The sequence below is a fragment of the Oncorhynchus keta genome, chromosome 31, assembly GCF_023373465.1.
Source record: "Oncorhynchus keta strain PuntledgeMale-10-30-2019 chromosome 31, Oket_V2, whole genome shotgun sequence".
Taxonomy (NCBI): Eukaryota; Metazoa; Chordata; class Actinopteri; order Salmoniformes; family Salmonidae; genus Oncorhynchus; species Oncorhynchus keta.
This window is the reverse complement of record NC_068451.1, coordinates 24,716,315-24,740,062: the sequence shown is the minus strand read 5'-3', so window position 1 is coordinate 24,740,062 and position 23,748 is coordinate 24,716,315. Positions and strand designations below refer to the sequence as shown.

The following is a 23,748-nucleotide window of genomic DNA, read 5'->3' as shown; positions in this document are numbered from 1 at the left end:
CTGTCTCTCTCGCTCTGTCTCTCTCGCTCTCTCTCTCTCGCTCTGTCTCTCTCGCTCTCGCTCTGTCTCTCTCGCTCTCGCTCTGTCTCTCTCGCTCTCGCTCTGTCTCTCTCGCTCTCGCTCTGTCTCTCTCGCTCTCGCTCTGTCTCTCTCTCTCGCTCTCGCTCTGTCTCTCTCGCTCTCGCTCTGTCTCTCTCGCTCTCGCTCTGTCTCTCGCTCTGTCGCTCTCTCTCTCTCTCGCTCTGTCTCTCGCTCTCTCTCTCTCTCGCTCTGTCTCTCGCTCTCTCTCTCTCTCGCTCTGTCTATCTCGCTCTCTCTCTCTCTCGCTCTGTCTCTCGCTCTCTCTCTCTCTCGCTCTGTCTCTCGCTCTCTCTCTCTCTCTGTCTCTCTCTCGCTCTCTCTCTCGCTCTGTCTCTCTCTCGCTCTCTCTGTCTCTCTCTCTCGCTCTCTCTGTCTCTCTCTCGCTCTCTCTGTCTCTCTCTCGCTCTCTCTCTCTCGCTCTCTCTCTCTCGCTCTGGCTCTCTCTCGCTCTGGCTCTCTCTCGCTCTGGCTCTCTCTCTCTCGCTCTGTCTCTCTCGCTCTGTCTCTCTCTCTCTCTCGCTCTGTCTCTCTCGCTCTGTCTGTCTCTCTCTCTCTCTCTCGCTCTTTCTCTCTCACTCTTTCTCTCTCGCTCTGTCTGTCTCTCTCTCTAAACATTTAACATACAGAAGTTTCAAAACAATAAAGACAATTCAAAAGTAATATGATGTGTATATATACAGTATATATACATAGTCAAAGCTTTCCTTAAGTTTGGGTCAGTCACAGTGGTCAGGTATTCTGCCACTGTGTACTCTCTGTTTAGGGCCAAATAGCATTCTAGTTTGCTCTGTTTTTTTGTTAATTCTTTCCAATGTGTTAAGTATTTATCTTTTGTTTTCTCATGATTTGGTTGGGTCTAATTGTGCTGCTGTCCTGTGGCTCTGTGGGGTGTGTTTGTGAACAGTGACTCTCCTTCTCTCTATGTCTCTCTGTCTCTGTCTCTCTGACCGCTGCACCACTTGGGATGAGGGTAGGAGATGGTTCTGTGTACTTGGTTGTCAGCGATTGGATATGGCACGTTACTCTCCTTCTCGCTATCATTCACTTTTTCCTCTCCATTTTTCCCCTCATCTCTCTCTCTCTCCCTGGGCTGTTTAGAGGTCATTGTAGTTGGTCCCTCTACATAGTTGAAATAGCTCCAGCGTTAGAAGTCTAGAAAAGGCCCGCCAAAGAGATCACACAGAGGAAGACGGGCATCCGCAGAGATAGAGAGGGAGAACAAGGGAGGGGGATAAGCAATGTGACCTGGATGACAACAGACTACCAGACGAGCTATGATCTCATCCCCCTCTTTATACCCCCTCTTTCCCCAACCCCCTCTTCAACCATTGTCTCTCTCTTCCCACTCTTGTTTCCCACTCTCCCTCCTCCCCCTTTCTCTCTCCTTGTCCTAGGACTCACCCTGTCTCCTCCTCCCCCTTTCTCTCTCCTTGTCCTAGGACTCACCCTGTCTCCTCCTCCCCCTTTCTCTCTCCTTGCCCTAGGACTCACCCTGTCTCCTCCTCCCCTTTCTCTCTCCTTGCCCTAGGACTCACCCTGTCTCCTCCTCCCCCTTTCTCTCTCCTTGCCCTAGGACTCACCCTGTCTCCTCCTCCCCCTTTCTCTCTCCTTGCCCTAGGACTCATCCTGTCTCCTCCTCCCCCTTTCTCCTTGCCCTAGGACTCATCCTGTCTCCTCCTCCCCCTTTCTCCTTGCCCTAGGACTCACCCTGTCTCCTCCTCCCCCTTTCTCTCTCCTTGTCCTAGGACTCACCCTGTCTCATCCTCCCCCTTTCTCTCTCCTTGCCCTAGGACTCACCCTGTCTACTCCTCCCCCTTTCTCTCTCCTTGCCCTAGGACTCATCCTGTCTCCTCCTCCCCCTTTCTCTCTCCTTGTCCTAGGACTCACCCTGTCTCCTCCTCCCCCTTTCTCTCTCCTTGTCCTAGGACTCACCCTGTCTACTCCTCCCCCCTTCTCTCTCCTTGCCCTAGGACTCATCCTGTCTCCTCCTCCCCCTTTCTCTCTCCTTGTCCTAGGACTCACCCTGTCTCCTCCTCCCCCTTTCTCTCTCCTTGTCCTAGGACTCATCCTGTCTCCTCCTCCCCCTTTCTCTCTCCTTGTCCTAGGACTCACCCTGTCTCCTCCTCCCCCTTTCTCTCTCCTTGTCCTAGGACTCACCCTGTCTCCTCCTCCCCCTTTCTCTCTCCTTGTCCTAGGACTCACCCTGTCTCCTCCTCCCCCTTTCTCTCTCCTTGTCCTAGGACTCACCCTGTCTCCTCCCCCTTTCTATCTCCTTGCCCTAGGACTCACCCTGTCTCCTCCTCCCCCTTTCTCTCTCCTTGTCCTAGGACTCACCCTGTCTCCTCCCCCTTTCTCTCTCCTTGTCCTAGGACTCACCCTGTCTCCTCCCCCTTCCTCTCTCCTTGTCCTAGGACTCACCCTGTCTCCTCTTCCCTCCTTCCCTTTCAGCCCCCACCGGGACTCCCTCCATCCCCCAACTAAAAGTTGTAGCTACTTACCACAACCTCCAACCTCCCCTTTATATATTCTCACTTACTAACACCCCTCCACACCCCAAGCTCTAGTGTCCCAGGGCAGAGATTAGCCCCCCCCGCCACTCCTCCACACACACACACAGCCTAGCTGCTGCATTATTGATGGTGTGTGTGTCTGGCACCTCTCTGTGCTGTAATGGCTATCTGGTGTCTCCCCCAGGAGGGAAAGAGAGCACCAGAGATGGATAGAGGAGAGGAGGATGGGCAAGAGTAGTAGAGGTCAGAGAGGTTAAGTCTGGGGGGTGAGGTCCCACACTGCTTTTCTCCTGCATGGCATTGATGCATTCTCACACACACACACACACACACACGCACACGCACACGCGCGGTACTTCTTTCTCACACAAAGCCCACTGTAGGGTCGCTTAAAACCTCATCAAACAGACCTGTGGACATGTCATGTCGTGTGTGTGTGTGTCGTGGTCTCTGTTTCTTGTGTCAGTATGAGCAGCCTCTTGTGATAACTGATCCACGGTGACTCAGGACAGGTTTGGCCTCTGGGTGTAACATATAGGACACAGCCTTGGTGTGTGATGAAAAGACACCTGTTGTGGCTCTATTTTCCTCAGAATCCCTGTAGAGAAGACATGTCTGTCCCGTATCACAACACACTACTGGGTTCTGGTTGCTGAGACATTGTTTCCTACCAAGATCACTTTACACTGATATTACAACTCACACTGGTGTTTTCATCCCCTGTTTAGCTGGCTGTTTGGGGGGGGGTTTACCCTGTTATCTACACACGGTACGCTCTCTCCTTATCTGTACGTGTGATGATGATGATTGGTTTTGTAGTCTTTGTTCGGAGGTTGGCAGGCAGAGTTTTGTCTCTATCTACTTACCAGGGATCCATTTCACCTGTTGACCTGACACGCGATGTGTGTAGTCTGTTGTCTGTGTCACTGTCATCCTATCAAAGCTGAGTTTCGGAAACAAAGTATATATAAAAAGTAATCTGTCAATAATTGAGAACTCTCCAAACTGCCCTTATTCAGTTAGTCAATCTGGTTCACCAAGGCAGACCTATTTAAGCCCACATAGAACTACATAAAGCACATATCTTTTGAGTGTGGCTCTATGTTGGTTGCCAGATGCTGTGTATTGACGTAGTGAAGGGCGTTAGGTAACAGGGTCTAAATGGTGGCGCTGCATAGCATGGTGCACATTATTATCTATCTGTCAATCAGTCCATCGTCTACAAAGGCTCTCCAACATCTAGCTACATTTGGTTATTTTTATGATTTTCAGGGCTCATTTCTCAATGATCGGCTATGAACAGCCAACTGACATTTACTCCTGAGGTGCTGACCTGTTGCACCCTCTACAACCACTGATTATTATTATTTATGAACATTTGAACATCTTGGCCATGTTCTGTTCTAATCTCCACCCGGCACAGCCAGAAGAGGACTGGCCACCCCTCATAGCCTGGTTCCTCTCTAGGTTTCTTCCTGGGTTTTGGCCTTTCTAGGGAGTTTTTCCTAGCCACCGTGCTTCTACACCTGCATTGCTTGCTGTTTGGGGTTTTAGGCTGGGTTTCTGTACAGCACTTTGAGATATCAGCTGATGTCAGGAGGGCTAATTAAATTGATTTGATCTGATCTGTACTAGTAGTGACTTTTCTGCTGTTGTGATGTCATACACGCCCATTATGTAGCTAGACCTCTAAAGTTAAGCTAATTCCATAACGCCATGTTATCTGTTGTATAGATCCTGCCACGTGAATCAGGAGAATGGGATTGGTCGGCATTGACTTGGCCTGATATTTATCACGGAACTATGGACTCCTGTTCTTCTCAGGCAGAGTAATGGTTATGTAGAGAGGATGTTCGTCATATTGAACAGTAGGTGATCCGTGTTTCTCTCGGATTTAAACTATGTAACACTCCGGTAACACCGTCTGGCTCAGATTTGTCACATCTTCATGGCCACATGTGAGGTGGTCATCAAGTGCATTCAACTCGTCATTCAAGCCTCATGTATACACACTCATTCACTCACACACTGGCTTATTCTCAATCTTGAATACACATTTACATCAAGGTCAGTCGAGCAGGCAGACAAACAAACACTCATGAACATGTGCCCACACCCACCGCCTGTTTCCGCCTTTCACACTTTGAGTTTCCGTTGTACATTTGGGGGAGGGAGGACGAGGTCGTGTTGTTTCCTCTGCCAGTAGGAAAGAGTGACAGAAACAGGGGAAAGAGATGGAGAGGTTTTCATTATGAATAGTATTCCACAGACATAGAAAGAGAACCAGTGTTGTGGCCGTGTGTGTGTGTTCACTATTAGAGTAGTATCACGGTAGGGAGATCGGTGAGTGTTTCCGGCTCAGGACTGTTGTGGTTGGGTGGACGCCCTAGCAGTGACGGTGACAGGACTGTTGTGGTTGGGTGGACGCCCTAGCAGTGATGGTGACAGGACTGTTGTGGTTGGGTGGACGCCCTAGCAGTGATGGTGACAGGACTGTTGTGGTTGGGTGATGGTGACAGGACTGTTGTGGTTGGGTGGACGCCCTAGCAGTGATGGTGACAGGACTGTTGTGGTTGGGTGGACGCCCTAGCAGTGATGGTGACAGGACTGTTGTGGTTGGGTGGACGCCCTAGCAGTGATGGTGACAGGACTGTTGTGGTTGGGTGGACGCCCTAGCAGTGATGGTGACAGGACTGTTGTGGTTGGGTGGACGCCCTAGCAGTGATGGTGACAGGACTGTTGTGGTTGGGTGGACGCTCTAGCAGTGATGGTGACAGGACTGTTGTGGTTGGGTGGACGCTCTAGCAGTGATGGTGACAGGACTGTTGTGGTTGGGTGGACGCCCTAGCAGTGATGGTGACAGGACTGTTGTGGTTGGGTGGACGCCCTAGCAGTGATGGTGACAGGACTGTTGTGGTTGGGTGGACGCCCTAGCAGTGATGGTGACAGGACTGTTGTGGTTGGGTGGACGCTCTAGCAGTGATGGTGACAGGACTGTTGTGGTTGGGTGGACGCCCTAGCAGTGACGGTGACAGGACTGTTGTGGTTGGGTGGACGCTCTAGCAGTGACGGTGACAGGACTGTTGTGGTTGGGTGGACGCTCTAGCAGTGATGGTGACAGGACTGTTGTGGTTGGGTGGACGCTCTAGCAGTGATGGTGACAGGACTGTTGTGGTTTCTACACCCAGTCTACCATGAGTCAGATACAACACAAAGTAGAGTGGAGGAGAGGAAAGAAGAGGAGGGCAGAGAAGAGGCCAGGTCAGGCAGGTGTGAGTGACAAGCAGCCACACTCGATGATGTGCAGCACTGTGTACGCCTTAACCTCTAGCGACCAGCAATCCCGTATCCGGGAGCGTAATCATAGCCTCAAGCGCATTACCATAACGCAACGTTTCCTATTCATGAAAATCGCAAATGAAATGAAATAAATATATTGAAACACAAGGTTAGCCTTTTGTTAACAACACTGTCATCTCAGATTTTCATGGCATAATGCTATGCTAGGCTGTGCTGGCAGCAGGCAACATTTTCACAAAAATAAGAAAAGCAACCAAATTAAATAATTTACCTTTGAAGAACTTCAGATGCTTTCACTCAGGAGACTCCCAGTTAGATAGCAAATGTTCCTTTTTTCCAAAAATAATATTTTTGTTGGCGAAAAACTTCACGTTTGTTCATCCTGCTTGGCTGAGAAATCGACCGAAAATACTTTGCTCCATAATATCGACTGAAACACGGCAAACGTTGTTTAGGATCCATCCTCAAAGTGTTTTTAACATATGTATTCAATAATATATCCGTGGAGGCAGTTGGTTTCTCATAAGAAACTATTGGAAAAATGGCTACCTCAGTATTTTACGCAACGTTTTCTCCGGGAGACACCATGCGTCCACTCGCCCTATATGGTCTCTTACAGCCATTCTCCAATGTAAATGCCTAAATAGACGTCACAATGCTGCAGACACCTTGGGGAAAACGTAAGCTGACTCCTAGCTCCAAGGAGTCATTGGCATGAGGCTGTTTCAAAAAATGCGGCACTTCCTGATTGGATTTTTATCTGGGTTTTACCTGTAACATCAGTTCTGTGGCACTCACAGACAATATCTTTGCCGTTTTGGAAACGTCAGAGTGTTTTCTTTCCAAAGCTGTCAATTATATGCATAGTCGAGCATCTTTTTGTGACAAAATATCTTGTTTAAAACGGGAACGTTTTTCATCCAAAAATTAAAATTAGTGCCCCCTATATCCACGAAGTTAATAACAGTAGAAACAGAACCAGACTGGTGTACAGATGGATCCCAAATACATCCCTAAGCTACAGACAGAGAACTAAAAGACCGAACACAAGTAGGCCTCACTAATCCTCTTTCCTCTTCTAGAACACACCTTCTAGAACACATGTTCCACTCTGCACCTGAGAACACCTGACATGGCAAGCGGCAACCTCTCTCCTCTTGTAGGAGTTGGAATCTATATTCATGTCCTGCCCTGCAACTAAACAGCATTCCTGTGATTCCGCTATTGGCCCAAATGTTGGTTTTTTATGTGCTGCCTACTGTTTAGAAATAAGTGAACATTTAGACTGAGAGCATAGCCTTTCTGAACGTGCTGTCCTCTATGAAGGCTAATCGTCTCAGTCCATCAGTATGGCTGTGCTCCACGGACCTCCAGGCTAACTCCCTTCTCCCTGGTCTCCCCCCTCTCCTCCCCAGGGTTTGCCTTTCCAGACTGGGCCTACAAACCCGAGTCGAGCCCCGGCTCGCGGCAGATCCAGCTGTGGCACTTCATTCTGGAGCTGCTGAGGAAGGAGGAGTACCATGATGTCATCGCCTGGCAGGGGGACTATGGAGAGTTTGTCATCAAGGACCCTGACGAGGTGGCCCGGTTATGGGGGGCCCGCAAGTGCAAACCCCAGATGAACTACGACAAGCTGAGCAGGGCACTCCGGTAAGGAAACTCAATAACAGCAAGCGTGTCCAGCCCAATGTGCTGTTTACACACGGATCCTAATGCACATGGCAGTGATCCAGGCCCCAATTCCTCTCCAAGCTCGGGCTTCGGCCCCAGATATAGGTTTATTGTTACGTTGTGCACGGTCAACATTTCATCAACTCAGTCTGCTTGACATGACCATGTCTCTCTCACCTGCCTAAGCTGGCTGTTATGACTATGACACCAGTTCTAGCCCCTAAAGCACTGTATTCTGTAGGCCTATCGTATTGGCACTGACCCTATCTCCTAATACACTGTATTCTGTAGGCCTATCGTATTGGCACTGACCCTATCTCCTAATACACTGTATACTGTAGGCCTATCGTATTGGCACTGACCCTATCTCCTAATACACTGTATTCTGTAGGCCTATCGTATTGGCACTGACCCTATCTCCTAATACACTGTATACTGTAGGCCTATCGTATTGGCACTGACCCTATCTCCTAACACACTGTATACTGTAGGCCTATCGTATTGGCACTGACCCTATCTCCTAACACACTGTATACTGTAGGCCTATCGTATTGGCACTGACCCTATCTCCAAATACACTGTATACTGTAGGCCTATCGTATTGGCACTGACCCTATCTCCTAATACACTGTATACTGTAGGCCTATCGTATTGGCACTGACCCTATCTCCTAATACACTGTATACTGTAGGCCTATCGTATTGGCACTGACCTTATCTCCCAAAACACTGTTTTGGCAGTGAACAGAAAGCACATGTACTCTATTGACACCATCTCAAACCCCATATTCCTGCCATGGCGGGTGATAATATTGCCCATGAAATGGCAGTGACTAAACAAAAAAGATTGTTCACTCAAACACCCCAAACACAAGCCCCTTATACTGTTATGGCATTGACCTCCATGACCCCGTATGGCTTCCCCATACACTGTATAACCACTACTCTGACCACATATAGCCTATCACATGTCAATCACCCATACACTGTATAAAAGGGATGAGCATGACAAGTTTAGTACTCAAACTAACATCAACCCAATCTTTACCAGAGATTCTTTAATTTAAAAAAAAAATACTGTAAATCTATTTGGTCAACATTTTCTCTTGAAGACAACGTTAATTTGCTTTAACTAATGTTCTATTTGTACATGTGCATTTGCAGGACACCACAAAAAATAAACCTTGCCAAGTATCACACAATGCTGATCCTTAAATTCCCTTTCCCAGAAATAATGTTCCAACAATGAGCTGCAGTTTCTGCTTAATTTTGTCATTTTCTGCTTAATTTTGTCATTTTCTGCTTAGGGTACTTTGCGGTTGTCACTGGTTACCACAGCCACAAAGTCAAAATTGGCTATATTGTAAAAATGAATGAAAACAAAATATTCTACCAAGTCCAGGGCTCCTCACCAAACAGATGTCCTGCACATCCCCATGCAGTGTTCAATGTAGTATTGTTAATCAATTTAGAAAATTCCAAGGAACAGGCATAATACACTAAATCCAACGTCTGTGTATCAAAACGAGGACAGATTTTTGATTGTAACCATGAAAAATGTAGACCAGTTTCAAATGATCACTCTGAGAATAAATGTTCCAGGCGGGAGATGCGCATCGCTTGGCACTATTCTGTTACGTTATATTACATCCGTTTTTGAATATAAAATAGGTGTCTTGACTGCGATAAGAGCGTCTTGTCTGCTAAATGAACAAAACCATACTATGCCATTGCACAACCATAGGCTTCTTCAAGCAAGCACATTGCTGAGGTTACTATCTTTTTGAAGATTTGTGTTCCACAATATAATATAACCTGGCGATATTCCAGTTTCAATACATTCATCTTAAATGGCACTTGTTTTTTCTATTGACTGAATATATATGAGGCATTTTAGCCATTAAGATTTGTTATCTATAATGGTTATGATAAATGAGGCATTGTTGCTCACTGCTGGCATCAACACAAGATAAATGTGCACATATTTGTTTCTAAAAATAGTACAGGAGCGATTTAAAACAAATGATGTGAGAACTGTTCCAGACAAAAAGGTCAGTTGTCCCTCCCTACTGTATAACTAGTCTGACCACATGCAGCCCATCATTTATGGACACCAACTCAGGTCTGTTATGGCACTGACCCTAACACCCATTAGGGCCTCACCGTTACGGCAATGACCCCCATATACTGAAACACCAATTCAAGCTATTTTGGTGATGACCCCAGCCTTACTCTTAGGTCTGTGACCCTGTAGTGTAACGAGCCAGTAAAACATCCACCCAGGCCTCAGGCTGTACAGTATCATCCCCCAGGCTGGGCCTGATCTACCTCTCAGCTACACACACACACACATCGTAGAACACCATTTACTCACTGACAACAACGCAACAGACTTTGACATACACTTTGGACTAATCTGTACAGTCTAGATTAATACACAGGTGACACATTGCAATGCAATTGCTTCACTCAGGACAGAATAGGAGCCATAACCTGAGAGAACTACACAGTTCAACAGCCAAGTATCTAACCTAACCAGTCACCGCTGACTGTTAGAATGGGCTGGCTTGTAGTCTCTTGTATTTCTGACTTCACAAAACAGAGATTAGACTAAGCACTGATAAACCACACATAATCTGGAAGCAGAGAGAGCAGAAGAGCGATGGGGTCGCCCTGTTTAGGGTGGGGGCTTACGTAAGGTCTCTACTGTGGTGTGATTAACATGGTGACTGTTGCAGATGGGGTCTGATGAGGACAGGCTGGTTTAACACACTAATTGCAAATCACAGTTTGGAGGGAGCGGGGTGTTTTCCTTTTGGGTCTTAATACATCTTAACGATGTGAGATCCACCTCCTTCCTTCTCCTCCTCGCCTCTGCCCTCCTCTTCTTCCTTATTCTCTCCTCACACTACCCCATTCTTCTCTTCCTCTCATCCTCTCCTCACCCCTTCTCCACATTTCCTCTGATTTCATCCTCCTTATAGTCTAGTAGTGTCCAGGCCTATAGAGTCACAGTATTGGAACTCTTCCTCCTCTTTCACTCTGTCTGCTCCCCTTGTATCTTCCTCCTCTTTCGCTCTGTCTGCTCCCCTTGTATCTTCCTCCTCTTTCACTCTGTCTGCTCCCCTTGTATCTTCCTCCTCTTTCACTCTGTCTGCTCCCCTTGTATCTTCCTCCTCTTTCACTCTGTCTGCTCCCCTTGTATCTTCCTCCTCTCACTCTGTCTGCTCCCCTTGTATCTTCCTCTTCTTTCAGTCTGTCTGCTCCCTCTTCCTCCTCTTTCAGTCTGTCTGCTCCCTTGTATCTTCCTCCTCTTTCAGTCTGTCTGCTCCCCTTGTATCTTCCTCCTCTTTCAGTCTGTCTGCTCCCCTTGTATCTTCCTCCTCTTTCACTCTGTCTGCTCCCCTTGTATCTTCCTCCTCTTTCAGTCTGTCTGCTCCCCTTGTATCTTCCTCTTCTTTCACTCTGTCTGCTCCCCTTGTATCTTCCTCCTCTTTCAGTCTGTCTGCTCCCCTTGTATCTTCCTCCTCTTTCACTCTGTCTGCTCCCCTTGTATCTTCCTCCTCTTTCAGTCTGTCTGCTCCCCTTGTATCTTCCTCCTCTTTCACTCTGTCTGCTCCCCTTGTATCTTCCTCCTCTTTCAGTCTGTCTGCTCCCCTTGTATCTTCCTCTTCTTTCACTCTGTCTGCTCCCCTTGTATCTTCCTCCTCTTTCACTCTGTCTGCTCCCCTTGTATCTTCCTCCTCTTTCAGTCTGTCTGCTCCCCTTGTATCTTCCTCCTCTTTCACTCTGTCTGCTCCCCTTGTATCTTCCTCCTCTTTCGCTCTGTCTGCTCCCCTTGTATCTTCCTCCTCTTTCACTCTGTCTGCTCCCCTTGTATCTTCCTCCTCTTTCACTCTGTCTGCTCCCCTTGTATCTTCCTCCTCTTTCACTCTGTCTGCTCCCCTTGTATCTTCCTCCTCTCACTCTGTCTGCTCCCCTTGTATCTTCCTCTTCTTTCACTCTGTCTGCTCCCCTTGTATCTTCCTCCTCTTTCAGTCTGTCTGCTCCCCTTGTATCTTCCTCCTCTTTCAGTCTGTCTGCTCCCCTTGTATCTTCCTCCTCTTTCACTCTGTCTGCTCCCCTTGTATCTTCCTCCTCTTTCAGTCTGTCTGCTCCCCTTGTATCTTCCTCCTCTTTCAGTCTGTCTGTATCTTCCTCTTCTTTCACTCTGTCTGCTCCCCTTGTATCTTCCTCCTCTTTCAGTCTGTCTGCTCCCCTTGTATCTTCCTCCTCTTTCACTCTGTCTGCTCCCCTTGTATCTTCCCCCTCTTTCACTCTGTCTGCTCCCCTTGTATCTTCCTCCTCTTTCACTCTGTCTGCTCCCCTTGTATCTTTCTCCATCTTTCCCTCTGTAGCGTGTCTCTCCCTCATATCTCTGACCTTAACACACATACTTATATTTCTGTCTTTGTGGAGACCTAAAATTGATTTCCTTTCAATATCCTATTTTCTCTAACCCTACCGCCTAACCCTACCGCCTAACCCTACCGCCTAACCCTACCGCCTAACCCTACCGCCTAACCCTACCGCCTAGACCTACCGCCTAACCCTACCGCCTAACCCTACCGCCTAAACCTACCGCCTAGACCTACCGCCCTAACCCTACCGCCTAACCCTACCGCCTAACCCTACCGCCTAACCCTACCGCCTAACCCTACCGCCTAACCCTACCGCCTAGACCTACCGCCCTAACCCTACCGCCTAACCCTAAACCTACCGCCTAACCCTAACCCTACCGCCTAACCCTAACCCTACCGCCTAACCCTAAACCTACCGCCTAACCCTAACCCTACCGCCTAACCCTAACCCTACCGCCTAACCCTAACCCTACCGCCTAACCCTAACCCTACCGCCTAGACCTAACTCCAATTGTAACCCTAACCCTACCGCCTAACTCTAACCCTACCGCCTAACTCTAACCCTACCGCCTAACTCTAACCCTACCGCCTAACTCTAACCCTACCGCCTAACCCTACCGCCTAACCCTACCGCCTAACCCTACCGCCTAACCCTACCACCTAGACCTACCGCCTAAGCATAACCCTACCGCCTAAGCATAACCCTACCGCCTAACCCTACCGCCTAACCCTAATTGCCTAACCCTAAACCTACCGCTTAGACCTAACCCCAATTGTAACCCTAACCCTACCGCTTAACCCTACTGCCTAACCCTAACCCTACCGCCTAACCCTAATTGCCTAACCCTAAACCTACCGCCTAGACCTAACTCCAATTGTAACCCTAACCCTACCGCCTAACTCTAACCCTACCGCCTAACCCTAACCCTACCGCCTAACCCTAACCCTACCGCCTAACTCTAACCCTACCGCCTAACCCTAACCCTACCGCCTAACCCTAAACCTACCGCCTAACTCTAACCCTACCGCCTAACTCTAACCCTACCGCCTAACCCTAAACCTACCGCCTAACCCTAAACCTACCGCCTAACTCTAACCCTACCGCCTAACCCTAACCCTACCGCCTAACTCTAACCCTACCGCCTAACTCTAACCCTACCGCCTAACCCTAAACCTACCGCCTAACTCTAACCCTACCGCCTAACCCTAACCCTACCGCCTAACCCTAAACCTACCGCCTAGACCTAACTCCAATTGTAACCCTAACCCTACCGCCTAACTCTAACCCTACCGCCTAACCCTAACCCTACCGCCTAACCCTAAACCTACCGCCTAGACCTAACTCCAATTGTAACCCTAACCCTACCGCCTAACTCTAACCCTACCGCCTAACCCTAAACCTACCGCCTAGACCTAACCCTAAACCAAACCCCTAAGCGTAAAATAGCCTTTGTCCCTCTGGATAGAAGAACAAGACCACATACACACATACACACACACACACTAATCTTCACTGTGAGAGTGTGAATTTCACAGTGGCTGTGGGAGCAGGAGACAGGAATGATGCAGGGAGTCACGTGTCCTCTTGGAGAGTCAACTCACAGGCACACTGGATTACAATATTACTCCTGATAAGGGGAAATCACCATGTGCACACTATACAGGAAACTGTAAGATCATGGGCCTGGGTGATTGAAGTGCAGGGTCTTGAAAACATGCGTTTGAACTGTGTGTGCGAGAGAGTGTGTGTAAGTTAACTCCAGCTGAAGTCCTGGGTACCACACTGACTTTGGTCTCCAGATTTCTCCCATATGTGTGGAGCAAGGTGGCCCTCTCTGTCATGTGTTCCATATGGGGATGGTTGCTACAATGTGTGTTTTATTGGTCTTTAGTGCCATCAATCCTCTTCCCACATTGCTATTGATGTGAATCTTCAGAGGGTTTGTTGTGGTGGCAGACCCATGACCTCACATACCGCTCCGGTGTCAAACGAGGTGTGTGTGTGCTTGAATTGAACAAAGTGCCAAAAGGAGTTGATCAGGGATGATTTATTAATTGTTGTTGCTCTGAGTGAAATGTATGAACAGTACTCTATCAGAGATATTAATGGTAAACCCATCCCATAGACATTATTGTGCTCTGTAGCCCCAGTCCCAGTGTGGATCCCCTCTCCACCCAGTGCTCAGAGAGAAAGAGGGGTGGAGAGGGAGAGTAGACAATGGCATCAGTGTACTGGTTGGAGGGCTGTGGGAGTAAACCAAGATGGCAGTCGCACAGTGAAGCCCTGGGTCTCTCTCTCTGGTCTCTGTACCATGTTGTGGTCTGGTCCTCTGATGGGGTCATGATGTTGACTGTTAACAGCTCATACAGGTCAGAGGTTAGAGGTTGCATTCACCACAGCTGGTAAAGATTACCATCAGGCGCCGTAGGATATCCCTCCCCCATCTCACACACACACCGACCGTGTTCACTCCGTGTGTGTTTGATTGAGCAGGACTGCTGTGACACCACTGTGACTAGGACTGTGACTAGGTCAGGAGTCCCGGCCTTACAACAGAGCCTATTGTATAGAGAGAACTAGGGAGAGGAGGGCGGGTGACTGTATGAGTTTGTGTCAAGTGTGTTGTACATTTATAGTCCTGTGTGTGTGTGTACACATCTCATTGTCCAGGATAGAATGAGTCTTTTCTTTGCTGTGCGGGCAGAGCACACACCCAGAGTACACTTGACCACACGCTTGTGCCCACAGAGCATGTGACTGGTCTAATCAGACTTCAGATAGATCCTCATCTCCACACACACACACACACCCTTAGAGCATGTGACCAGCCTAGCCAGACCCTCATCTTTACACACACACACACACACACACTACAGTTTAGCCACCCACCAACACTGGTCACACAAACCAGGTTTTCCGGTAGTGTTCTGTCTCACGTGCATAAGGCCACACACCTGAGTGTGAGCAGCTGGTGTGACAAGAGGCAGAAAATAAACAGGGACTCATGGAGGGCGTTGTTATCCTGACTTCCTGTTAGTCAGTGCCTAGTTACTACACTACAATGTGTGTGTCCGTGCCTGTCTGTGTGTAAGAAGAGAGAGCCAGAGAGCGGTTATATGACAAATGGAGTGTGTGTGTGTTAGAGGTCGGCCGATTAATTGGGGCCTATTTCAAGTTTTCTTTACAATCGGAAATCGGTATTTTTGGGTGCCGATTAATTTTTTATTTATTTTTTATATACCTTCATTTAACAAGGCAAGTCAGTTAAGAACACGTTCTTATTTTCAATGACTGACTAGGAACGGTGGGTTAACTGCCTCATTCGGGGGCAGAACGACAGATTTTCACCTTGTCAGCTCGGGGGATCCAATCTTGCAACCTTACAGACTAGTCCAACGCAATAACGACCTGCCTCTCTCTCGTTGCACTCCACAAGGAGACTGCCTGTTACGTGAATGCAGTAACCCACGGTAAGTTGCTAGCTAGCATTAAATGTATCTTATAAAAAACAATCAATCATAAATCACTAGTTAACTACACATGGTTGATGATATTACTAGATATTATCTAGCGTGTCCTGCATTGCATATAATCTGACTGATCATACAAGTATCTAAGTATCTGACTGAGCGGTGGTAGGCAGAAGCAGGCGCGTAAACATGAATTCAAACGGCACTTTCGTGCGTTTTGCAAGCAGCTCTTCGTTGTGCGTCAAGCATTGCGCTGTTTATGACTTCAAGCCTATCAACTCCCGAGATGAGGCCGGTGTAACCGAAGTGAAATGGCTAGCTAGTTAGCGCGCGCTAATAGCATTTCAAACATCACTCTCTCTGAGCCTTCTAGTAGTTGTTCCCCTTGCTCTGCATGGGTAACGCTGCTTCGATGGTGGCTGTGGTCGTTGTGTTGCCGGTTCAAGCCCAGGGAGGAGCGAGGAGAGGGACGGAAGCTATAAAGTTACAGGTTAATGAAATACAAATGGTATAGCGGGAAATAGTCTTATAATAACTACAACCTAAAACTTCTTACTTGTTAATATTGAAGACTCATGTTAAAAGGAACCACCAGCTTTCATGTGTTCTCATGTTCTGAGCAAGGAACTGAAACGTTAGCTTTTTTAGCACATATTGCACTTTTACTTTCTTCTCCAACACTTTGTTTTTGCGTTATTTAAACCAAATCGAACATGTTTCATTATTTACTTGAGGCTAAATAGATTTTTATTGATGTATTATATTAAGTTAAAATAAGTGTTAATTCAGTATTGTTGTAATTGTCATCATTACAAATATTTTTAATTTTTAAATCGGCCGATTCCGATTTAATCGTTATTGGCTTTTTTGGTCCCCCAATAATCGGTATCGGCGTTGAAAAATCATAATCGGTCGACCTCTAGTGTGTAGAGAGAGCAGCGATATGACAATAGATGGTGTGTGTGTGTGTATAGAGAGCAGCGATATGACAATAGATGGTGTGTGTGTGTATAGAGAGCAGCGATATGACAATAGATGGTGTGTGTGTGTATAGAGAGCAGCTGTATGACAATAGATGGGGTGTGTGTGTATAGAGAGCAGCGATATGACAATAGATGGTGTGTGTGTGTATAGAGAGCAGCTGTATGACAATAGATGGTGTGTGTGTGTATAGAGAGCAGCAATATGACAACAGATGGTGTGTGTGTGTATAGAGAGCAGCGATATGACAATAGATGGTGTGTGTGTGTATAGAGAGCAGCGATATGACAATAGCTGGTGTGTGTTTATAGAGAGCAGCGATATGACAATAGATGGTGTGTGTTTATAGAGAGCAGCTGTATGACAATAGATGGTGTGTGTGTAGAGAGAGAGCAGCTGTTATGACAATAGATGGTGTGTGTGTGTAGAGAGAGAGCAGCGATATGACAATAGATGGTGTGTGTGTGTATAGAGAGCAGCGATATGACAATAGACTGTGTGTGTGTGTGTGTGTGTGTGTGTGTGTGTGTGTGTGTGTGTGTGTGTGTGTGTGTGTGTGTGTGTGTGTGTGTGTGTGTGTGTGTGTGTGTGTGTGTGTGTGTGTGTGTGTGTGTGTAGAGAGAGCAGCGATATGACAATAGATGGTGTGTGTTTATAGAGAGCAGCTGTATGACAATAAATGGGGTGTGTTTATAGAGAGCAGCGATATGACAATAGATGGTGTGTGTTTATAGAGAGCAGCTGTATGACAATAGATGGTGTGTGTTTATAGAGAGCAGCTGTATGACAATAGATGGTGTGTGTGTGTATAGAGAGCAGCGATATGACAATAGATGGTGTGTGTTTATAGAGAGCAGCTGTATGACAATAGATGGGGTGTGTGTGTATAGAGAGCAGCGATATGACAATAGATGGTGTGTGTGTGTATAGAGAGCAGCGATATGACAATAGATGGTGTGTGTGTGTGTGTATAGAGAGCAGCGATATGACAATAGATGGTGTGTGTTTATAGAGAGCAGCGATATGACAATAGATGGTGTGTGTTTATAGAGAGCAGCGATATGACAATAGATGGTGTGTGTATAGAGAGCAGCGATATGACAATAGATGGTGTGTGGGTGTGTGTATAGAGAGCAGCGATATGACAATAGATGGTGTGTGTTTATAGAGAGCAGCGATATGACAATAGATGGTGTGTGTTTATAGAGAGCAGCGATATGACAATAGATGGTGTGTGTTTATAGAGAGCAGCGATATGACAATAGATGGTGTGTGTTTATAGAGAGCAGCTGTATGACAATAGATGGTGTGTGTGTGTCTCGAGAGCAGCGATATGACAATAGATGGTGTGTGTGTATAGAGAGCAGATCTCACACACATACCGTGTACACACAATCTCACACACATACCGTGTACACAATCTCACACACATACTGTGTACACACAATCTCACACACATACTGTGTACACACAATCTCATACACATACTGTGTACACACAATCTCACACACATACCGTGTACACACAATCTCACACACATACCGTGTACACACAATCTCACACACATACCGTGTACACACAATCTCACACACATACCGTGTACACACAATCTCACACACATACCGTGTACACACAATCTCACACACATACCGTGTACACACAATCTCACACACATACCGTGTACACACAATCTCACACACATACTGTGTACACACAATCTCACACACATACTGTATACACACAATCTCACACACATATTGTATACACACAATCTCACACACATACTGTGTACACACAATCTCACACACATACTGTGTACACAATCTCACACATACTGTGTACACACAATCTCACACACATACTGTGTACACACAATCTCAAACGGATACAACAAATAGCGGACCCATAAACCCATTGCATATTTTCCTGGAAGTCTCTCACTAAGTCTAAATCCACATGGTTATTGTTACATCTGATTATGAGCGGATGAAGGTTTTTAGGTGTGTGTGTGTTCACCTTTGTGTGTGTGGAGTGTGTAAGGGCTTGGGGGGCAGCTAAACACAGACCCTCAAAGAATCTTTATTCTCTTTTGAAGGGAGTTCAAATGCTCTTCAAAGCATTCCCATACTCTGACTATGTGATGAGAGAGGGAGGAAGGGAGGAGATAGAGAGGGTAGAGTTGTGTAGGACCATGTGCCTCTCCTCTGTCGGAGATGGAGAGACATACTGCTGGTAGGCTGCCTGACCTAAACAATGTTTTCAACAGAGCAGGCTTGTCCTGTCTCCCAGTCTGTCTCCATCGCCCCCAGGGAAAGAGGGAGGGAAGAGGGATAAACCGGTAGATGATGTTAAAGGGGAATGATGGAAGAATGGAATGTGATACAGAAGAAGGAAGGAGAGAGAATCAGATCCAGTTTCAGGGAGGGAGGGGAAAGGGAGGGAGGGAGGGGAAAGGAAGGGGAAAGGGAGGGAGGGAGTGGAAAGGGAGGGAGGGGAAAGGGAGGGAGGGAGTGGAAAGGGAGGGAGGGAGGGAGGGAGGGAAAAGGGAGCGAGGGAGAGGGAGGAGGAAGGGGAAAGGGAGGGAGGGAGAGGGAGCGAGGGAGAGAGGGAGGGGAAAGGGAACGAGGGAGAGAGAGGGAGGGGAAAGGGAGCGAGGGAGAGAGGGAGGGGAAAGGGAGCGAGGGAGAGATGGAGGGGAAAGGGAGAGAGAGGGAGGGGAAAGGGAGCGAGGGAGGGGAAAGGGAGCGAGGGAGAGATGGAGGGGAAAGGGAGAGAGAGGGAGGGGAAAGGGAGCGAGGGAGAGAGAGGGAGGGGAAAGGGAGCAAGGGAGGGGAAAGGGAGCAAGGGAGAGAGAGGGAGGGGAAAGGGAGCGAGGGAGAGAGAGGGAGGGGAAAGGGAGCGAGGGAGAGAGAGGGAGGGGAAAGGGAGCAAGGGAGAGAGGGAGGGGAAAGGGAGGGGAAAGGGAGCGAGGGAGAGAGAGGGAGGGGAAAGGGAGCGAGGGAGAGAGAGGGAGGGAAAGGGAGCGAGGGAGAGAGAGGGAGGGGAAAGGGAGCGAGGGAGGGGAAAGGGAGCGAGGGAGAGAGAGGGAGGGGAAAGGGAGCGAGGGAGAGATGGAGGGGAAAGGGAGCGAGGGAGGGGAAAGGGAGCGAGGGAGAGAGAGGGAGGGGAAAGGGAGAGAGGGAGGGGAAAGGGAGAGAGGGAGGGGAAAGGGAGCGAGGGAGAGAGAGGGAGGGGAAAGGGAGCAAGAGAGAGGGAGGGGAAAGGGAGCGAGGGAGAGAGAGGGAGGGGAAAGGGAGCGAGGGAGGGAAAGGGAGCGAGGGAGAGAGAGGGAGGGGAAAGGGAGCGAGGGAGAGAGAGGGAGGGGAAAGGGAGCGAGGGAGAGAGAGGGAGTAGAAAGGGAGCGAGGGAGGGGAAAGGGAGCGAGGGAGGGGAAAGGGAGCGAGGGAGAGAGAGGGAGGGGAAAGGGAGCGAGGGAGAGAGAGGGAGGGGAAAGGGAGCGAGGGAGAGAGAGGGAGGGGAAAGGGAGCGAGGGAGAGAGAGGGAGGGGAAAGGGAGCGAGGGAGAGAGGGAGGGGAAAGGGAGCAAGGGAGAGAGGGAGGGGAAAGGGAGCGAGGGAGGGGAAAGGGAGCGAGGGAGAGAGAGGGAGGGGAAAGGGAGCGAGGGAGAGAGAGGGAGGGGAAAGGGAGCGAGGGAGAGAGAGGGAGGGGAAAGGGAGCGAGGGAGAGATGGAGGGGAAAGGGAGCGAGGGAGAGAGAGGGAGGGGAAAGGGAGTGAGGGAGAGAGAGGGAGGGGAAAGGGAGAGAGGGAGGGGAAAGGGAGCGAGGGAGAGAGAGGGAGGGGAAAGGGAGCGAGGGAGGGAGGGGAAAGGGAGAGAGGGAGGGGAAAGGGAGCGAGGGAGAGAGAGGGAGGGGAAAGGGAGCGAGGGAGAGAGCGGGAGGGGAAATGGAGCGAGGGAGGGGAAAGGGAGCGAGGGAGAGAGCGGGAGGGGAAATGGAGCGAGGGAGAGAGAGGGAGGGGGGGGAAAGGGAGCGAGGGAGAGAGAGGGAGGGGAAAGGGAGCGAGGGAGAGAGAGGGAGGGGAAAGGGAGCGAGGGAGAGAGAGGGAGGGGAAAGGGAGCGAGGGAGGGGAAAGGGAGCGAGGGAGGGAGGGGAAAGGGAGCGAGGGAGAGAGAGGGAGGGGAAAGGGAGCGAGGGAGGGGAAAGGGAGCGAGGGAGAGAGAGGGAGGGGAAAGGGAGAGAGGGAGGGGAAGGGAGCAAGGGGAGAGAGAGAGGGGAAAGGGAGCGAGGGAGAGAGAGGGAGGGGAAAGGGAGCGAGGGAGAGAGAGGGAGGGGAAGGGAGCGAGGGAGAGAGAGGGGAAAGGGAGCGAGGGAGAGGGAGGGGAGAGGGGAAAGGGAGCGGAGGGGAAAAGGAGTGGAGAGGGATGGAGGAAGAGAGAGGGAAAAGGGAGCGGAGGGGAAAGGGAAGGGAGAGGGATGGAGGGAGAGAGAGGGGAAAGGGAGCGGAGGGGGGAAGGGAGAGGGGAAAGGGAGCGGAGGGGGGGCAAGGGAGAGAGGGGGGAAGGGAGAGGGATGGAGGGAGAGAGAGGGGAAAGGGAGCGGAGGTGGGGGAGAGGGATGGGGGGGTGGAGGGAGAGAGAAGGGAGCGGAGGGGGGGAAGTGAGAGGGATGGAGGGAGAGAGGGAAAGGGAGCGGAGGTGGGGGAGAGGGATGGAGGGGGAGAGGGATGGAGGGAGAGAGAAGGGAGCGGAGGGGGGAAGTGAGAGGGATGGAGGGAGAGAGAGGGGAAAGGGAGGGGGAAGGGAGAGGGATGGAGGGAGAGAGGGGAAAGGGAGCGGAGGTGGGGGGAGAGGGATGGAGGGGGGTGGAGGGAGAGAAGAGGGAGCAGAGGGGGAGAAGTGAGAGGGATGGAGGGAGCGGAGGGGGGGAAGGGAGCGGAGGAGGGGCAAGGGAGCGGAGGGGGGAAGGGAGAGGGATGTAGGGAGAGAGAGGGGAAAGGGAGCGGAGGGGGGAAAGGAAGAGGGAGGGAGGGGAAAGGGAGCAGAAGGGAGAGGGATGGAGAGAGATAGGGGAGAGGGATGGATGGAGGGAGAGAGAGGGGAGGGGGGAGAGGGAGTGGAGGGGGGTGGAGCGGAGGGGAGGGAGAGAAGAAAAAGAACTACAGTCTGCCTCCATACACAGACACCACAAGTCTTAGCATAATAAGAGTGGGAGGCTCCAGGTAAAATAACAGCCGTAGTAGATAATAACAGCTACTCTGGCTGACTGACTGGCGGACTGTCCCAGACCCATGCAGTCAGTCACCAGTAGTGGAACACCACTAGTCATACTGCGTTGCCAGCAGTCCTAACCTCTTATCTCTCTCTCCTCTCCTCTTAACATGCCAGCTACAGACAGTACAGCTAGCTGTCAGTCCACTACACATCTCCTCTACATGCTGACCTAAGCAGCTAGAAAACCATCCTTTCACACCCTTTAGTGGACTGACTGGAAGGGGATCCAGAGCGCAAGGACACACACACACACACACACACACACACACACACACACACACACACACACACACACACACACACACACACACACACACACACACACACACACACACACACACACACACACACACACACAAGCTGACACACAAGCTGACACACACACACACACACACACACACACTGACATACTCACACACTGACATACTCACTCACTACCATTTGAAGAGTTCCTGTGTGACTGTGTGTGGTACCATTTGAAGAGTTCCTGTGTGACTGTGTGTGGTGACACTGAGAAGCATGCTACAGGTAGTAATGAGACATAAAGGTCTGTGTGTGACCCCATATTGGTCTGTTTCCCCACCAGGTATTACTACAACAAGAGAATCCTCCACAAGACCAAAGGGAAGAGGTTCACCTACAAGTTCAACTTCAACAAACTGGTCCTGGTCAACTACCCTTTCATAGACATGGGCTCCACAGGTACCGCTGTGTGTGTGTGTGTGTGTGTGTGTGTGTGTGTGTGTGTGTGTGTGTGTGTGTGTGTGTGTGTGTGTGTGTGTGTGTGTGTGTCAGACATCACTAAATCCTTAAACACTGACTGTGCTAATCCATATCATTACCTAGTGTATTACTCCCCTCATCATTGCATCTCTCCGTTCTCTTCCCTCTCTCTCCTGTTCTCTAACAGGTAGTGGTGTTCCTCAGAGTGCCCCACCATTGCCTTCCGCAGCCGGAACTCATTTCCGCTTCCCACCTTCCACGCCGTCCGACATGCTTTCACCCAATGAGGACCTGCGTAGCCCCGGGGGCGTGTTCAGCACCGTGGCTCGGCGCATGGCGCGCGGCTCGGTCAGCGACTGCAGCGATGGGACCTCCGTCAACTCTGAGATAGAGGACGGCAACGGGGGAGGAGGGGAGGAGAGGGGGGGAGAGAGAGGGCTGAATGGGGGAGGAGGGGGAGGAGGAGGAGGGTACAGGAGTATGATCCACCCCCGTTTGTCACATGAGTCTCTGTTTAGGATGTATGGTGGAGCTGGGAACGCCCACCCAGGCTCCCGCGGCCCCCTGGGACACAGGGTCCACCCCGACAACTTGTCCCCCTTCCCCGTGTCCCCCCTGCCTGGCCCTGGGGGTGCAGGGCTCATAGCCCCACCTCTGTCCCCAGCCCTGTCCTTGACCCCCTCTTCCCACCTGCCCTACACCCCGTCCCCCTCCCTCTCCCCCATGTTAGGCTCCCACTTCTCCTTCAACCCTGAGGAAATGAAGCGCTACCTGCAGGCCCACCACCAGAGTGTTTACAACTACCACCTCAGCCCCAGAGCCTTCCTCCACTACCCCAACGTCATCATTCCCCAGCCACACCGCCTCGCCCAAGACAAGAGAGAACTGGGCGAGAGGGGAGGAGCAGAGAGAGGAGGAGAACGCTCAGGTCTGAATAGTCATCGACATCCATCACCCCTGTCCCAATCCCACTCTCCTCACCCTCACTCAGCCCACCCTCACCCGCACTCAGCCCACCCTCACTCGGCCCATTCCCATTCCCACCCCCACCCCATCCACCACCCACTGCACCTGGGTGAGGAGCCGCCTCACCTCTCGCCCTTCAAGTTCAAGCTGCAGCCTCCTCCATTGGGCCGGAAGCAGAGGGATGGTAGCCAGGACCACCACCCCAGGCAGAGCTCACTGTCCTCGGGCTCAGGGTCCCTGTCGTCCTCCGGTCTGGGGTCCTCCCTGTCCTTCGGTAGTGACCTGAGCTCAGCCGGCGGGTCAGGACTCATCTCCATCTCCTCCTCCACCGGCTCCCTCAACAGCACCGGGCTGCCCAAGATCAAGGTGAGACCCAC

At 50.1% G+C, this 23,748-nt stretch overlaps 1 protein-coding gene across 2 annotated transcripts in view; it reads left to right on the top strand.

Moving 5' to 3' along the window:
- The window catches only part of LOC118379574 (ETS domain-containing transcription factor ERF-like), a 72,901-nt gene that overhangs the window by 47,858 nt on the left and 1,295 nt on the right, over nucleotides 1–23,748 (top strand). Inside the window, exons 2-4 of one of the 2 annotated variants that reach the window (XM_052490080.1) lie at nucleotides 7,322–7,541; nucleotides 22,269–22,384; nucleotides 22,593–23,737. In XM_052490080.1, coding sequence (XP_052346040.1) covers nucleotides 7,322–7,541; nucleotides 22,269–22,384; nucleotides 22,593–23,737 — 1,481 coding nt within the window. Of the gene's footprint in view, nucleotides 1–7,306; nucleotides 7,542–22,268; nucleotides 22,385–22,592; nucleotides 23,738–23,748 lie in introns of both variants that reach the window. The other variant, XM_052490079.1, reaches the window with a different exon arrangement.